Source organism: Penicillium malachiteum (genome assembly GCF_028827825.1).
Source record: "Penicillium malachiteum strain IBT 17515 chromosome Unknown utg000002l:1.0-8849297.0:1.0-8852440.0, whole genome shotgun sequence".
Classification (NCBI taxonomy): Eukaryota; Fungi; Ascomycota; class Eurotiomycetes; order Eurotiales; family Aspergillaceae; genus Penicillium; species Penicillium malachiteum.
Window position 1 is genome coordinate 5,842,812 of NW_026643095.1, and position 16,086 is coordinate 5,858,897.

The 16,086-nt window shown below is 46.6% G+C and overlaps 7 protein-coding genes across 7 annotated transcripts; 4 read left to right on the forward strand and 3 right to left on the reverse strand.

Annotated features, from left to right (window-relative positions):
* Positions 1 to 2,467: 2,467 nt before the first annotated feature.
* N7483_005144 (CFEM domain-containing protein) lies at positions 2,468 to 3,333 on the forward strand (the record flags this gene model as incomplete). The annotated part of the gene is made up of 3 exons (XM_057088581.1): positions 2,468 to 2,536; positions 2,591 to 2,768; positions 2,843 to 3,333. The coding sequence occupies 3 exons, from the start codon at positions 2,468 to 2,470 to the stop codon at positions 3,331 to 3,333; spliced, it is 738 nt and encodes a 245-aa protein (XP_056948410.1).
* A 412-nt stretch (positions 3,334 to 3,745) lies between these two features.
* N7483_005145 (NADH-quinone oxidoreductase) lies at positions 3,746 to 4,449 on the reverse strand (the record flags this gene model as incomplete). Its single annotated transcript, XM_057088582.1, has 4 exons — positions 3,746 to 3,825; positions 3,887 to 3,928; positions 3,990 to 4,243; positions 4,304 to 4,449. 4 exons carry the CDS (start codon positions 4,447 to 4,449, stop codon positions 3,746 to 3,748), a joined length of 522 nt encoding a protein of 173 aa, XP_056948411.1.
* Positions 4,450 to 6,368: 1,919 nt separating this feature from the next.
* On the forward strand, positions 6,369 to 7,528 carry N7483_005146 (uncharacterized protein; the record flags this gene model as incomplete). Its single annotated transcript, XM_057088583.1, has 2 exons — positions 6,369 to 6,524; positions 6,584 to 7,528. 2 exons carry the CDS (start codon positions 6,369 to 6,371, stop codon positions 7,526 to 7,528), a joined length of 1,101 nt encoding a protein of 366 aa, XP_056948412.1.
* A 548-nt stretch (positions 7,529 to 8,076) lies between these two features.
* Positions 8,077 to 8,834, forward strand: N7483_005147 (putative ubiquitin conjugating enzyme; the record flags this gene model as incomplete). The annotated part of the gene is made up of 3 exons (XM_057088584.1): positions 8,077 to 8,233; positions 8,370 to 8,462; positions 8,578 to 8,834. The coding sequence occupies 3 exons, from the start codon at positions 8,077 to 8,079 to the stop codon at positions 8,832 to 8,834; spliced, it is 507 nt and encodes a 168-aa protein (XP_056948413.1).
* A 638-nt stretch (positions 8,835 to 9,472) lies between these two features.
* On the reverse strand, positions 9,473 to 10,474 carry N7483_005148 (RTA1 domain-containing protein; the record flags this gene model as incomplete). The annotated part of the gene is made up of 4 exons (XM_057088585.1): positions 9,473 to 9,563; positions 9,620 to 9,694; positions 9,760 to 9,828; positions 9,942 to 10,474. The coding sequence occupies 4 exons, from the start codon at positions 10,472 to 10,474 to the stop codon at positions 9,473 to 9,475; spliced, it is 768 nt and encodes a 255-aa protein (XP_056948414.1).
* Positions 10,475 to 11,303: 829 nt separating this feature from the next.
* On the reverse strand, positions 11,304 to 14,072 carry N7483_005149 (metal cation transporter MSC2; the record flags this gene model as incomplete). The annotated part of the gene is made up of 4 exons (XM_057088586.1): positions 11,304 to 12,126; positions 12,184 to 12,402; positions 12,456 to 13,613; positions 13,678 to 14,072. The coding sequence occupies 4 exons, from the start codon at positions 14,070 to 14,072 to the stop codon at positions 11,304 to 11,306; spliced, it is 2,595 nt and encodes an 864-aa protein (XP_056948415.1).
* Positions 14,073 to 14,452: 380 nt separating this feature from the next.
* On the forward strand, positions 14,453 to 15,992 carry N7483_005150 (chitobiosyldiphosphodolichol beta-1,4 mannosyltransferase; the record flags this gene model as incomplete). Its single annotated transcript, XM_057088587.1, has 3 exons — positions 14,453 to 14,690; positions 14,785 to 14,981; positions 15,051 to 15,992. 3 exons carry the CDS (start codon positions 14,453 to 14,455, stop codon positions 15,990 to 15,992), a joined length of 1,377 nt encoding a protein of 458 aa, XP_056948416.1.
* Positions 15,993 to 16,086: the final 94 nt, after the last annotated feature.

Consider the following 16,086-nt stretch of genomic DNA (forward strand, 5'->3'; position numbering starts at 1 on the left):
AGCAGGGTTAAACTTGAATCAGATGACTGGATGAATCATCGAGGAAGATGTATCGGAAGGATGTATTTTTAGAGATCTATTGAGAACCTGAAATAACTTCAAGACTTGGGTTGCTTTGCTATAACGTGTCGCCTTGATTGGAGAGTAAAGAGTGTAGGAAAGTATGGAATACTCGGTAAAAGCCCAGAATTTTGTACGTTAGCATCGCATGCAAGCATCCTACATACTGATGCATGCATTGGTACGTGGCCGACTTGAGTACTCGATCAGCTGATTTTCTATCTATCATACGCTATGCAAAGTTTGTGCCCAGGTGGCATTCGCTTTTTCCGTGGCCTTATGCAGAATATCCAGATGTCGTCATGGACACTGTTTTCTTGTGCTCTTATTATATCCAGCATATCAATTTCAGGAAACGAATCTGGGCACCTGTTTCGTTAGATTTTTACCAAGGCACGAATTAGGCATACTTTCCAGATATTCCATACTCCTTCCTTTATTCCGTACAGCCCGTAAGGTTGCATGATGAATCCAGATCTAGTACAGGGTGTCGAAAACTGACTTCAAACTGGGGTCAGACCATTATCTCAGCCCCTTGCATCGCGGGAGCAGACTTTTGGGTTAGACACTGGTTAAAAAGTCTAGAAGTCGATAAGGGTGATAGGATTTCTCGGCCGCACTGGAAATATTGTTCCCTGCATGTAAGAAGGCTGGACATGGTTGCAAGGAACCCCTCGCTGCAAGTAGCGAACACATGGGTTCGCATTGGCCTCTCAGAACCTGCATTACATGACGCGTGGCTAGCTGAAATTGAGCCATAGAAATGGCTCTGACCTGTAGTAGTAAATCTTGGGAATAGGCTCCATAATTTCGTACGCCAGCGATGCTACTCCGGATGTCCGTACTGAACCGAATTGTGAAGCTCTATAGGCACTTGGCGATATCGGGCTGTCTAACCAACTTGAATGACGCGCAAAGAGCTAGAGCTGATTTGAATAAAGAATCGCCACAAAAACTTTGCAGATCGAGATTTGCAGAGTACCGAAAATTGCGAAGATGAATGTTGTCAAACCACCGCATAGATGCACCTGCCCAGGTGCATGCTGATGATTAAGCGACCAACTGGTCAACCATCTAGATGTCTGTAGATCTCGTATTTGGAGGTAGCACTGCGTACGAGGATCAAGACGATCTCAGGATCTCCTCTAATGTATATGAGAGGATGAGTTCGAAAGCGGCATTCATATGACGATCATTCTGTCTCATAAATTTGCATCTCAACTACAACCAGCCGTGTCTTCTTGCGACGCAACGTGCGCCCGAATCTTTACTTGTATGGCGTTGACAAAGCATGCACATGTGCATGAGACGAATTGCATTTCATTTCGTCTTTTTATTTTTAAGAAACATCTGAATAAACTTGAAAACATATCGCCGCATCTTAGTGTTCGGAGAATCGGAGGATAGTGGCGGTGACGGGAGAATTCACTAGTGCGCTCGGGGCCATGATCTGGATATGATCTGTCGCGCCACAACATACAGGGTTCACTTCCAAGATTTGTGTCCCAATCCCAGGGCTGAATCTAACGCCACCCGCATTTCCTTGTTATTTCATACCTAGAATTAAGTCGATGACTAAAAATCAGCTATATTCTTGCTTTCTATCTCTAATCCCCATCTTAATGGTCAAGATTCCTGGGGAAAGCTCCATGACGAAAGAATTTTAGTATGAGCTGGACGAATTGGTTCATGCAAGCTGCAACCTATGCATCATAGCTCCTCCATACCCAGTTTTGTGTACCTTGTAGCCCCAAAATCCTATCCTCAATAGCCGATCCATTCTAAATCCAGATTTACGTCCTGCCTAATTCCACATCAACTTACAAAGAGCAAACTCTCAGTCCTTTGATCTGATCATTGCATTACAGCATCTGGCCTCCAAAGTTGGTATTGAGAGACTGTGGCTGGATACAGCAAATTCCCTGCTAGCCACGTTGGGTTGGGCATCACTCATGCAGGACAGCGAACCACTGGCAGTGATGCAGACACGCTGTACTACGTATACCCCAATCAGCTACATCACACCTGAAATTGTGAGTTTTGACCGCTCTCCGCAATTTTATTTTGCTTTCCTTGTCAGGATTCTTGCCAATATAGGTCAAGTTCAATGGCCCCAACCCAGTTCTAAAGCTGATATGCAGTGCCGTGTATACGTAAGTCCGGCATGGAGTGGCCATGTATGTCTTACAAGAAAAGCTAGATAAGAGCGATGGGATAAGCTATTGAATTCTAGTCCATAGCTTGTCCGACTGGAATATTTCATCTCCTGTTCATTATAAAAGGACTTGGTGCCGCACTGGGAGCCTCCTTGATTGTTTACCTTGACTCTGAATTATCATCTGATCTATACCTTATCTTTCCACCTCATCTTTACATACATCTCTCTCCTTCAGGAAAACTATAAATCATGAAGTCATTGCTCATTGCCTTGGCTATGATAGCCACCGCTGGCACGGTCTCTGCCGCGGATTGTGCTGTACGTTCTGCCCAGTTGATATCAACATGACTTCTTGCTGACGACATAATCTAGCAAAGATGTCTCTCAAACATGGAGGCCAAGGCCTCCGAGCTTGGCTGCAGTTCTGGGGATGTAGCATGTCTTTGCCAGAGCCAGGACTACATCTACGGCATTCGTGACTGCACTACCGAGGCCTGCCCTAGCGCCAATGCTTCACAAGTTGTTGCTGAAGCACAAAGCAGCTGCTCTTGTATGTCGTTCATCACATGCGGTTTATTAAATTCGATATCATATAGGGTACATTCAGCTCACTATGAAATTTAGCTGTCCTCGCCACTGCTTCTGGCACTGCCTCTGGTTCCACCACTGTTACTTTCACAACTTCGGCATCGGGAACCCAGACTACTGAGACAAGTACTCTTCCGGCTAGCAACTCTGCCAGTGAAACTCCTTCTAGTACCGAAACTATCACTACTTCTGTCTCTGGAACCCTCACTACTGAAACTACGGTTGTGCCTGTTACCAGCAACAGCTCCGAGTCCGGTACCAAGACTAGTACGGAAAAGACTACCGAAACATTTACCACTAGTGTCTCCGGCACCCTTACCACTGAGACAAGTACTGGCACTCTCACCAAGTCCGCGACTATGACCACAGAGAAGATCACCACTAGCATTTCAGGTACTCTTACCACAGAGACAACTGTCGGCACCGTCACTGGTACTTCCTCTAGCACTGCTGGAGCTCACCCAATGGCTACAGTTGGAAGTGGTGCCTTGGGTGCTCTTGGGTTCGCCGCTATGCTTGTTCTCTAAATAGAGAGCTCTCTCGACTCTCTCAAAAGCAACTTTGATAAGGAGCTGAAGCGAGACTAGATTAATGATCGACTTAATTGTTGAGAATGTGGAATGACAAACACGGAAATGGGAAATATGAATGTGAATGTAATGACGTGGTTTCTGGGGCAAATACTGCTATATTTAATGAATGTGATTTGGAGTTCCATTTGACATCGAGTTCGAGTGCGTTAAGTAGGAGTTAGGTAGTCTTATAACTGCGTATTGTCGATTAGTATGAATGGGGATATTGAACGTGTGGATACTTTTTATCTCTCGAAATGAATCGAGTTGGAACGACTGCATTCTTTAATCAATCTGGACTAACATGGGTCTCAGGATAAAGAAATAAGTTTAAGCACAGATATGATTGCGTCCATCATCCACCGTATTAGCGTTGATACCACATACGCAGAATCTTCTTCTGCAGGATCATGACCCCATAGATCAACGCTTCAGTGGTCGGGGGACCTGTCACAAGAATGAAACATGAGTACTGATGTGGAGCATTATATTCTCGTAGTTAACTCACATCCAGGCACATAGACATCCGCTGGTACTATCCGATCGCAACCTCGAAACAATAGCGTAGCTAAAGTGGTAATAGCCACCACCATTCGCGCAACTACCCATACTGATGACAAAACGTGGCTCAGGCATCTGGTCACAGACTTGGCGAAACGCAGGTGCTATCTTATTTGTCAAAGTTCCCGCAACGATAATGACATCTGCCTGTCGAGGCGAGGCTCGGAACATAAGACCCAGGCGATCGGTGTCGTAGCGTGGACCCGCCATATGCATCATTTCCACGGCGCAGCATGCAAGCCCGAAGGTCAGGGGGTACAAGGAGCCCTGTCGGGCCCAGTTGATGATGGAATCGCCGGTTGTTCTAAATTAAAGTTTGTAGTCAGCTCTTGTGCCACTCTTGAGTTGATCTTGAATTATAAACAGGATGTATTCGGCTGGTCCAGATGGGGAAGCCTGGCTAAGCAATGGAACTTCCTTCGAGGCTTTCCACTTGAAGTCTTGGGAGAATGCGACCGTTGAAAAGGCATTGGAATTCGGCGCATCATGGAAGGTTGGCGTGGGACCCATCGTTGACCTTGTTGAAATGACGATTTAGGGAGCTTTTCTTTGTGGATTCTTTGTCTCTCCAAGGTGTACTTACATCTTTGAGCAATTGCGAACATCATTTTAGCTTCACAGACTAGAAATGACAGGATGTACGGTTGAAAATAATGGATGTAAGGACACGTGAATAGTGGCGGTGATATGAAGAAATCAAAAACGTTTCGTCACTTCCAAGGCTGATCTGCTCGCCTGAAAAACTTGAACATCATGTTGCCTGCCTGTTTTTGTAGTACCTCACACTCAAGTTCTATATAGATACTTCAGGTCTTTGAGCCATAATAGGTAATGTTCGAAGGTTTAATTATATCCTAAAATCAGTATTAATCATCAAATGCTCAAGTGGTGCATTAGAGCTTTTGTTGATTCCAGTCACGGTATTCATCAACATTTGAGTAATCCAGGGCTATCAAGAGCTCCGAGCCCCTCAGAAATATCTCAATTAGGGGATTTCAACCTTCCATGTTGGAGTGTTTATCACTCAAATGCTGTATAGTAGACCCGTGGACCTCGGGAGGAATCCATCATATTAGTTGTAGCATATTCTGGTCTTAGTCCACGGGTGAAGGTATATGATGTCTTCAAGTTCCAAGGTTTGCTTCAAGCACCAGACAACTTGAACTTGAATGTATAGCCCTGGAGCACACATTATATTGACTGGCATTGTTCCATTTTTCGGTAATAGTGATTATAAAAGTGGATCAGTGACCACGGGATTATCAGTAGTGCTTATTTGTATGTGCCGGTGGAAATTGAAGCCAAGACGGTCATGGAGCCACACATTATGTTGAAGATCCAATAAGATATAACAAACGTACAGATAGATGTCAAGTCGACCATGGTCTAGATGTTTGCATCGTGTACTTCAAGTTGTTGTTGAAAACACAAGCCAAGGAAGTTCTATCATGTTTAATCTGCTTAAGGTATTAGGAAATGCCAATAGTGCATGGTTTGCATCATAAACTTGGACCCCAGAATGATCTTTGCTGGATTGTAGCACCCGTTATAGAGGTAGTTCAAAGACTCCGAGGTTATTTTGGGGGTTTGACCTTTCAAAGAGGTGAGAATATGCTGTGTTGTACCTATAAAAAAACAGCATTAAGAGGGCTATTTCTATTGTAAAGTTTTCACATCCTCACAATTTCGAAAACCTGCATCATAACAGGATTTCTTCGCCTTCTGTTTGGTTAGGACGCAAACTTTCTCACTAGTCCAAATTAGCGGTGGAGACTCAGTCAGACTCAGTTGTTCCAAAGCAATTCAGGTCCATTCGGATGACCTCGCTTGGGTAGTTCCCCCCACTTTGAGGCTCAAAGCGTGGTCGAGGGTCCAACTCTCGTAAATTTTCGCGATGGCGTAAAACAAGTGCGATTCTGGATTGGTTGCACAGAGCAGTCCAGTGCCTTAGTGTCCTGCACTTAGGACCCTTGGCCCCAATCAGGGTCCTGGGGGCCAGTGCTAGTAGGCATCATCGGGCGGATCGGAGAGAAAAACTGCCGGAGTTAAAGGGGGGAGCTATATTTAAACCAGCTCGTGTGAAAGAGTTTTCCAAGGTCCCATGGTGATGTTGGGAGAGGGTTGGAAGTGGTGAAAAAGTGAAAAATATTCAATGGAAAGCCAGAATAATTAAGAAAACAATCGGATTATCCATCTTTACTTTGGTAAACATACCAAGTCGTGTTTTGTAGAAGACATAGAGAGTAAAAGAGTGGCTGCGTGGATACCGGAAGAGTGGGGAGACCCTGGCTGTTGCCTTGCTTTGTCACAGCCTCGTCCATTCAAAACCGCCGCAACGCCCACTGCTTATCCCCCTCATTCCAACTCTTCTGTCTCTCTTTTCTTTCTCCCACTGAGTTCACTTTGTGTATCTTGTGGCCATTTTCACTATGTCTTCGGTCAGCGCACATCTGATGCGCCGTGGTGTCGAGCTTGCCTCGACCCACTTTCAGGAACCCAAGAAACCTGAGGATGAGCAGACTCCTGGTGGCCTTGTTGCCCTCTTTGCGCTGAGTTTCATCATCTTTGTGTTGATCCTAGGATCGGTTAGTGAATTTGTACCTTCAAACTCTGCTCAAAACATGCATGCTAATAACAACGATAGATTGAATACACATATGGCCTGGTTGTGGGAACCCTTGCGGCTGTTGAGGACTCTAACCCAGATATCTACGTGCGAATCGATGGAAATAACGACCCTACTAAGCCATTTGACCCTAACGACCCTGAGCCTGCTGCGGCTCCAACTCCCAAGCCTATCACCAGCAAGCTGCGTACCACTATTAAGCACCTCCGCTCCCGTGCTGGCTTCTGGTCGCGCTTCCGTGGCTTGAGTATGTTCCTGGCTTGGAACATGGCCCGTGGATTCATTTCAGCTATTATTCCCATCAGCTCTAGCTCTTTCCTGAGTCAGTTCTTTTTGCAGTCTATCGTCACTGTGTTCCTGTGCACATGGCAGATGGCCTGGGTTCACATTGTCATCACTGAGCCCTCCCCCAAGCGCTTCTACCAGCGTATTCCTAGCTGGCGCTCTTGGATTAAGATTGTACCCGCTGCTATTCTGCAGGATGTTCTGGCTGCTGCTGCTTTCTTCTTGCCCATGGCTATTGCCAAGCTCACTGGTGCATTCAACATCACCCCAGGTGCTGATAACAGCATGAAGGATATTTTCCGTTCCCTGGCTTTCGGTGCCATCCCTGCTCTTCTTGCTCTGATTATCACCATCCCTGCCCGTGTTGTCTTCATTCGTGTTGCTGCTTCTATGCTGCCTGAGGAGGAGGAGACTATTGTGCCTTTTGACCGCTCCTTTGGTGGCAAGGTCCAGCCCGCAATTGTGGGTGGCAGTGGAAAGATTGGTCTGCTGGAGGCTTGGACCACCTTTGACTGGGCTAGCCGGGTTCGTCTTTACAAGGTCATTGGCAAGACCTTTGCCATGCATGTAGCCGTGCTTGTGGTAGGAGGTCTTGTTCTCGGTGCCCAATTGTTCATCATGATGCCCAAGAACTCTGGTCAGAACAATGGCTCTGCTGGCACCCCTGCCGTAGAATAGATTACTCTCCAACTCCAGGTTGGATTGGAATCTGCTACTTGTCAAAGTAGAAGATATGGCATCTGCTTTTTGTAAAGCTTTTTGGTTGTCTCAACTCGTGTTTCCTAGCCACAACTCTGGTGAATCCAGAATTTGATATAACTCTCTTTAGTTTCCTTTATTTACTTTTCACTTTTTCAAATAAAGTCTATCAGAAACAATAGTAACTGAATTTGATCAAATAAATTATGGATTGCCCTAATCCATCTATAGAGTGGCAACTGACCCGTGGACACTGCATCCATATGCTGCCTAGTAATCAACTGGTTGAGGTCCGCCACCGCCACCTTTCACCGCCTTGGTCATATTTTCAATCTGCCCCTTTTACTTTACCGTCCCCCCGCTTTCCATTCACCGCCTTCAGGTCTTTTCTCGCATGGTGAGTGTTCTTCCCCTCATTCATGTGCTCTTTACAGTCACAACTTCACCCAATATATAATCCAGAATCGTGAAATCATTGATTTTCAGACTCCCTTCCACCTCTTTACTCACTTAGCAATCTCCACAAAATGGCGACCACTGCTGCTGGCCGCATGCTGACCCGCCAGCTGCACCAGATGCAATCCGATAAGGACATTCCCGGCATCAGCTGTGGTCTGGTCGACAACAACATCTTTGAATGGGAAGTCATGCTCATGATCTCCGATGATGTCAAGCTCTATGGAGGTACGGATTATTCTTCCATCTAGGTCCCCCTAGTCCTACTGTACTTGTGGCAGGACAAAAGTCTCAGCGGGCAGCCTAGGCCCTGAGGCACTCACGCATTTCAAAATTAGATACCATGATACTAATATTCCTCCAGGTGGTTTCTTCCGTGCTCGCCTCACCTTCCCTATTGAATACCCTCATATGCCTCCCAAGATGAAGTTTGAGTCCTCGCTATTCCACCCTAATAGTAAGTGATCGCCACATGACCACGTGGGGTGCCACATTTTCCAGAAGGCTGGAGAAGACGTGGAGTTTATACGGCTGGACGGTGTGAATTTATACTTACCATATCCTTTCTATAGTTTACCCTAACGGCGATGTCTGCATCTCTATTCTGCATCCGCCCGAGGAGGACAAATATGGATACGAATCTGCTGCAGAGCGCTGGTCGCCTGTCCAGACCCCTGAGACGATTCTTCTTTCGGTTATATCCATGCTCTCCAGCCCTAACGACGAGAGCCCTGCCAACGTTGAAGCCGCTCGTCTGTGGCGTGAGGACCCCGCCGAGTTCAAGAAGCGTGTGCGTCGCTGTGTTCGTGACAGCCTGGGCGAGGATTAAACGACTGATACGATGGTTATTTTGCTATCATGGCGCCGACTTGTCTTTCTGTTCGTTTTGAATACCTATCTCATCTTTTTATTTCCATGGTGCATATGGCTGGTCATTTTCTTCGGGTTCTGTCTCCTGGGGCTTTCCCTGGGGGACTTCAGTTCTTTGCGTGCTCCTCGGTGTTGCTCTCTTTGTTTGCATGATAGAGCGGGCGATATGAGGGAATTTCATATGGGCGCAATTATCTAACGTTCATGACCGATATCCTCTTATCCCCAAAGCACAATCTGGGTGGAGTTTCTTACTGGCTGTGGACTTTTCGCATTCGGGACATTGCTCTTTCTCTTTATCTTTAGTACTCCCAGCCCAATATTAAAATTTATTTCCACAGTTTCTTCGAACTAACACATGCCAGTAATTATAAAGGACTTGGAAAGTTGCGAAATGTTCAATCTTAAGCTCACATGCAAGGTACTCTATTTCAAGTTTCTATAGCTTTCATCTAGTCCATAATTGAATAGGATTTACCACCAAGGTATCCACACGCACTACAGTTCCACCAGATATTTGATGTTGAGCATACAGTATCTATGAATTTGAAAGGTGAGTTGAAAAATGTTATAAATGACTATGAAATACTGAAGAATCTAGTTCTTGTTCTTGTATCCAGTACGCATGGACGGAACGAACAGGCCTGGGTGGAAGAGGCTGTATGCCAATGTAGCCAAGGCAATCATCCTATCAATATTGTAAGCGGCCATTCTCAGTAAAAAGTGAACATGTATGAGACTTACATTCCATCCAATACCAAGAACTCGTTCTCCTTCTGCATCAATGCACTGCCCCATCCGCCAGCCATCTCGGGGATACTAAAGACGGAGTTAGCCAATCCATCGATATCTGGAGTAATGAGTAGTAAAGGACTATAACATACCGATAGATACACCGAATCAACACAGTGAAGTAGGCAAAGATCTCAGCAATGATAATAAGTCGCATTCGACTAGGCGGAATCGTGGACTCATTAATCTCTGGATTCTTTTTTCCCCAGTCAAACCATTCCCATGACGAGCAACATTCCAGAAGAAGTTGAGCCCTAAGACTCCACAGACTGACATCGTAAGCACTTGGAACGCAATACCCGCAATGATAATATCATCACCAGCTCTCAGCAAAGCCTGATTGGTATTTCCAGCAGCAGCAGCGACACCACCACCCGCAGCCTGCAGAATCAAAGACCCAATATCACAACTGATGAAAATCCAGGTAAAAAGTCTCGGATTCAGCTTCGAGTGTTCAGGTCCTAGATTCAGGACAATATGTTTCAGGGTTAGGTAAACACCTGCAGCGACGAATGTGGGCGCTAGAACCAGACACACGATCTGTAATTTGAATGCGCCCTCATTCCATGGATTCGAATGCATTAATATCCGTCCAATGTATCCTGCCATCTCCATAAGTGCTCCGATTCCTAGCGCGACCATGAATGTCCATGTTCGATAGTACACTCCTAGTCCTACCTGCGCTACTCCCATCACACCAAAGAAAGCTGTGAAGAAGGCATTACCGCCAAGGTTGGGATAGTATCCGTATGTTGTTGCTGATACAGGACACTCAAGTGTGATGTGTGTACAAGTTTCGTAGCTCATTTTATCAGGAAGATAGCCTTAGGCCGATAGGAAATTTGAAGGAGATCGTAGCGAGTAGTGATAGGAAGGGTATCGTAAACGGCAAAAAGCGATGTATTAACTGTATATGATATTCCAGGATTTCCAGGCTGTTATGCGCACGAAAAGCACCTTAGGAAGAGTCGCAAAAACGTACACGAATCCTTCCCCGTGAAAAATGCGCTGTGATCATCTTTATAATGTCCTCGTCAGCGTGGAGAAACCCAACCAAGGAATAGGCTAAAACTGGCCCACTCACCTAGTGGAGCATTAGTATCAAGGTCTGGATTAGTGAATTGTTATTGGTGGGGGGGTTCTCGCTCTCGTTCTCTTCTTCGTTAGCCGCGGTCGTTCCTCGCTTCCAGGTCCCATTAACTCCGTAGTCCCACTTGATCCACTCGGAGGTCGCATTATCGCGTGGGATGATGACCAATCGGGGAATTGAGCATATTCTGTTTTTGGATTGCCGGAGATGATCTGTTAGTAGACTTCATTCTCTTTGTCCGTTTTGCAGACTTACTAGTAGAGAGAACTGAGAAGCGATTCAAAACGCGCACTGAGCCTGAGACCGGAGCTACTATGATAGGTACTATCATGTGTATAGTACTACTAGTATTACCGACAAGAACTCCGAGTCGACCTCAGGGTGCTCAACTAGTAGCTGGAATACCTATCTCCGGGTATTATATACTCCTACTAAATTTGCAGTGATGACATGAAACAGGATAATTTATGTATAAGATAAATGCGGCACAAGTATTGGTCCTGTTCTTGCTCGCCAAAAACTTGGCCTAGAAATAGTACAATTGATTTATTGATTCAAGTTCTTGTTCCCTCCTCCACACCAACAGCGACCTTCCCCATCACGTTCCACCTGGACCACAATGTCCATGCCCTTATCTTGCAGATATTGAACGGTTCGTTGACGAACATCCTCAAGATCAGAGCCACGAGAGGCAATAACATGAATTACACCAAAGACCTTTTGAGCTTTGCTCTCGTGGGCATGGTCGTGATCATGATCATGATCGTGCTTGTGTTCATGTTTATGATCATCGTGACTATGATCATGAGCGTGGTCATGGCCACAGCTCCCATGGTCTGCATGGCTGTGAGAGTGGTCGTGGGCCGCAGAGGACGAGCCCGTGTCATCAAGCCAGAACTTAGGGACTGTGTATCCAACAACACCCCGCAATGTGCTGACTCCAGCCAGCGTCTCGCGCACGTTATACTCCGTATCAGCAGGCAAGGCTAAAAGCAAAGTTTTAGCAGTACTGCTGACCAGCGGCACAGCGGAGGCAAAAATCAAGATAGCAATGAAACATGAGCCCAGAGGATCATATCCAGACCATCCCGTATAATGGACAAGGATGGTAGAGATGACCACAGCAACAGAACCAAGTGTGTCGGCAAGAATGTGCAGGAAAATACCATGCATATTCTCGTTTCCATGAGAGTGATCATGTCCATGATCATGCCCATGATGGTGGTGGCCGTGCTCAAAGCTGAAAATGCCAACCAGGTTGACAAGGAGACCCGCAACACTCACAGCCAAGAGCTCGCCGATACGATTCATCTGACTACCCGATGACAACCGCTCCACGGCTTCGTAGATAATCTCCACACTGATGATCCTGCTAGCTGTTAGACATAGCTCAAGATATAAGCAGCAAACATTTGAAGACACTTACATCAAAAAGATTCCATTAGCAAATCCAGACAATGTGTCTACCTTTCCGTATCCGTAGGGGAAACGAGCGTTTGGAGGCCATTTGCTCATGACGGCAGCACATAGCCCAACCACGAGGGCAAGGCAATCGAAAAACATGTGGATACTGTCACTAAGCAGTCCCAGTGATCCAGTCAAGAAACCATAGGACAGCTGGACAAGCATGAAAGAAAAGTTCAGACTATGGTGGTCAGTAAAGAGAACATTGACTGGGGCAAATAGCCAGAAACTTACCACATGAAGTAGAAAATGCTGCGGGAATCCTTTTCTTTCAGGATGCTGTGAAGTAGAGGATACACTTCACTGCGATGGATAAGCCATTTCGTAATCCGAGTGGTAGACTCGGGCGTCTGCGAATGGCTATGACTGTGATTATGATGAGAGTGGTTATGAGAATGAGCATCCGAACGGAGATGACTATCATCCATTCTTGAGGCAAAGAAGGAGATGGCAGCCAAAATACAGCGTGCTGCGTAGACAGGCATAAGGTCATCTCGAATGTGCGGAGAGCAGAGTAGGGCAGCTGCTCCAGTACAGACAGCCAATCCATATTTATCAGGGGTACGAACACCGACTGGGAAAGAGATCATCAAAGGAATCGCCAAGAGTCCCGCGGGGATTATCATGTAGGCCAGGTCTGAGAATTCAAATGGAAGTCCTTGGGAAAGAAGTATTTCCATGATGAAGAGAGAAGCTCCCGAGACCAGAGCCAGAGGCGCATCCGACGTAACCAGGACAGCAGACTGATTCATGGCGGCTGATTTAGCCTGAGATATCGACTGCGCAACCAGACCAGGCTCCGGGATAGGACCCTGATGGCGGAGATAAGCCAACGGCGGAGAAAGTACAAATATAGAGGTTAGAAGAGCTAGATATCCCAGTACTGGGGAGGAATCCCATGGCTTGTTCAGTCCAAAAAAGCTCAATATAACCGCTACCGCCAAAAGCGCAATTGTAGCGGGCTTTTTGCTGTATTTCTCAGGGGCTGAATTACGGTATTCGGCTTGCACCAAGTTCGGGACTCCAGATGCTGTTGCAAGAAGTAGGGCAAACGCAACCAGAAACCCTCCAACTTTCAACGCAGCGTAAATTGGTAATGCAATCGACACCACCTGCAGGAATGCCGCCTGAGCGGTCTTTGCGGTCGGCGCAGGCATCTTAAAGGAAGATACCGAACTCCCCGCTTGATTCTTGCGCAAAATTTGGACGGTCCCAAATATTAAAAGGGTGAATGCGGTCAAAACGCCAGCCTTCTGTCCAGCCTGTCCAATTCCTAAAATACTGCTTTTGACCGCAGCATTAGGTGCCTGACAAGCCTCTGCGCACTTTCGAGGGTACCAGGAGAGTGCAACCCATGGCAAAGAAATCAGTGCACCTGCTAGGATTTCATGTCTAGAATTTATACATGTTAACCTACATTCTGCCAAAGGCGATCTGTATCTATCCATCCACTCACAGTTGTTGAGCCCCATTCTCCCTATGAATCTCTGCTGGCGGTTTAATATCATGGCTATGCGACACATCATGAATTGAGGCGATGCTATGATTGTGGGTATGTGTATGGGTGTGACCGTGGTCATGGTGTTGATGAGGCGTAGAGAGGGAGTTTGTGTGGGTATGGGAAAAAGAATGTTGCGACGCATGGCTGTAAGAGTAGCTCCCATTCGTAACACTTGAATTCTCAGGTATGTATGATCCGTTCACATTGGAGCCCCCGAGGGAAAGGGAAGGTGGCGGTTGTGCATAGCGGGAGCGATTGTGGCCGCGTCCACGACTATGGCTGTGAACGTGGCTACTGGACGCGGACGAAGGCGTAAGGTCCGCAACAGGAGGCGGTGCCCCCGTTGACATGATCTTGTTTGAGAATGTGGGATCGAAATCGAAAAAGGAGGTCGTGGCAAGTAGGGTAGGGGTGGCCGCTCGGCGCCAAGATCTGGGGGGTTTTGAAGCTCAAACTCGGTCACAGATAGTCAACAGCGCACACAGCATTTCGTGTTCTTGTCGCGGAATGGATTGAGCTTTAAAGACCAAATCCGATCAGCTCGATTCGAGGAGACAAGTACCTGAGTATGTCAATGTTCTTCACGTCTTGATTGCCACGGCGTGGACCTTAGCCACGTGATTGCTTATCGCGATCGGCAATCAACAATCAAGTCCACTTTGATGACGAGTTCACATCACTTGTAGCTAGAAGAGCTTGAAAGTGGACAGATGTGCTGATATTTGTCGCCATGTTCGACATTATTATCAATGTCGCATTCTGCGTCTCCAGTTTGCTGACAGTGTTGATCTTGCTACTTCCATCGCAATATGATCCTCGTCCTCCCAACTCCGGGGAAACCTCATCTCGTCCGAAGACAAGTGTACAGATCCTTGTGCTAGGAGACATTGGGCATAGTCCACGTATGCAATATCATGCCTTGAGTATTGCTAAAAATGGTGGAAAAGTGGTGATTATTGGATACAAAGGTGAGATACGACCTCTGGAAGGGATAGAGAGAAAAGAGGAAGAAACAATAATTGGAGTAAGCTTGATGGCTAATCTCACGTATATAATCTGCAGAGTCCGACCCTCATCCTGACTTAATCTCCCACCCAAACATCTCAATTGTTCCAATTCAACCTCCTCCGGCAATTCTACAAACGAAGAACAAATTACTTTTCCTTATTTATGGACCCCTGAAGGTGTTGTTTCAGGTTGTATGCCTATGGCGTTGTCTAGCATACACTGCCCCGCCATCGCGCTGGCTGTTAGTACAGGTAGGACTCGGAGATGATAGATATCTTCAATTTCTACACCTAAATTGATGGAAGTGCTGACAAAACCAGAATCCTCCTTCAATTCCATCACTAGCAGTGGCCTCGCTGTCTTGCTTCCTGCGACAAACACGACTTGTTATCGATTGGCATAATTTCGGATACTCCATTCTGGCCTTGAAACTGGGCCCCACACATCCCCTCGTGAGAATATCTTTAATGTATGAGAAGCTGCTCTGTAAGTACGCATTCGCGCATTTCTGTGTCACCGATGCAATGCGCTCGGTCCTCCAGCGCGATTTCCAGCTGCAAGCTCCCATTTTGCCTCTGCATGACCGCCCTGCCAGCCACTTCAGCCCAATTCCAGACCCTGCCACGCGCATCGACTTTTTAAAACAGCTCCCCGAAGCAAAAGATATGAGTTCGTCCATAGAGAAAGGGAACACGCGGGTATTGGTTAGCTCGACGTCATGGACCCCAGATGAGGACTTCTCGGTTCTTATTGAGGCATTGTTGCAGTACTCGAAACTTGCAACCTCAAATCCCAACATCCCAGGGATCCTGGCTATTATCACCGGGAAGGGTCCTCAAAAGGAGATGTATCTCCAGAGAATTGCGAGCCTCCAAAGTGCGGGCAAACTTAAGAAGATAACCATTCGTACCGTATGGCTGAGCATGTCGGACTATGCAAAGCTCTTGGCTTCTGCATCGCTAGGAGTGAGTCTGCACACCAGCAGTAGTGGAGTAGACCTTCCAATGAAGGTTGTCGATATGTTTGGTGCTGGCCTGCCAGTCGTAGGCTGGAGCCGTTTCAAGGCATGGCCGGAGCTGGTTACCGAGGGTGTGAATGGTATGGGATTTGGCTGTGCAGATGAGCTATCAAAACAACTGGTCGAATTATTCGGCGACAGTAAAAAGCTTGAAACTCTTCGAGTGGGTGCGCAGAAGGAGAGCACTCGACGATGGGATGATGAATGGAACCCCATCGCAGGCAAGCTACTTGGCTTAAGCTAACAAAAGAAAAAATTTCCATCCAAAAAAAAGACCCGTGTCAAATCTGGACCAAAAACCATCATCCATGTCTCGCTGACTAGATCTCCATGATGGG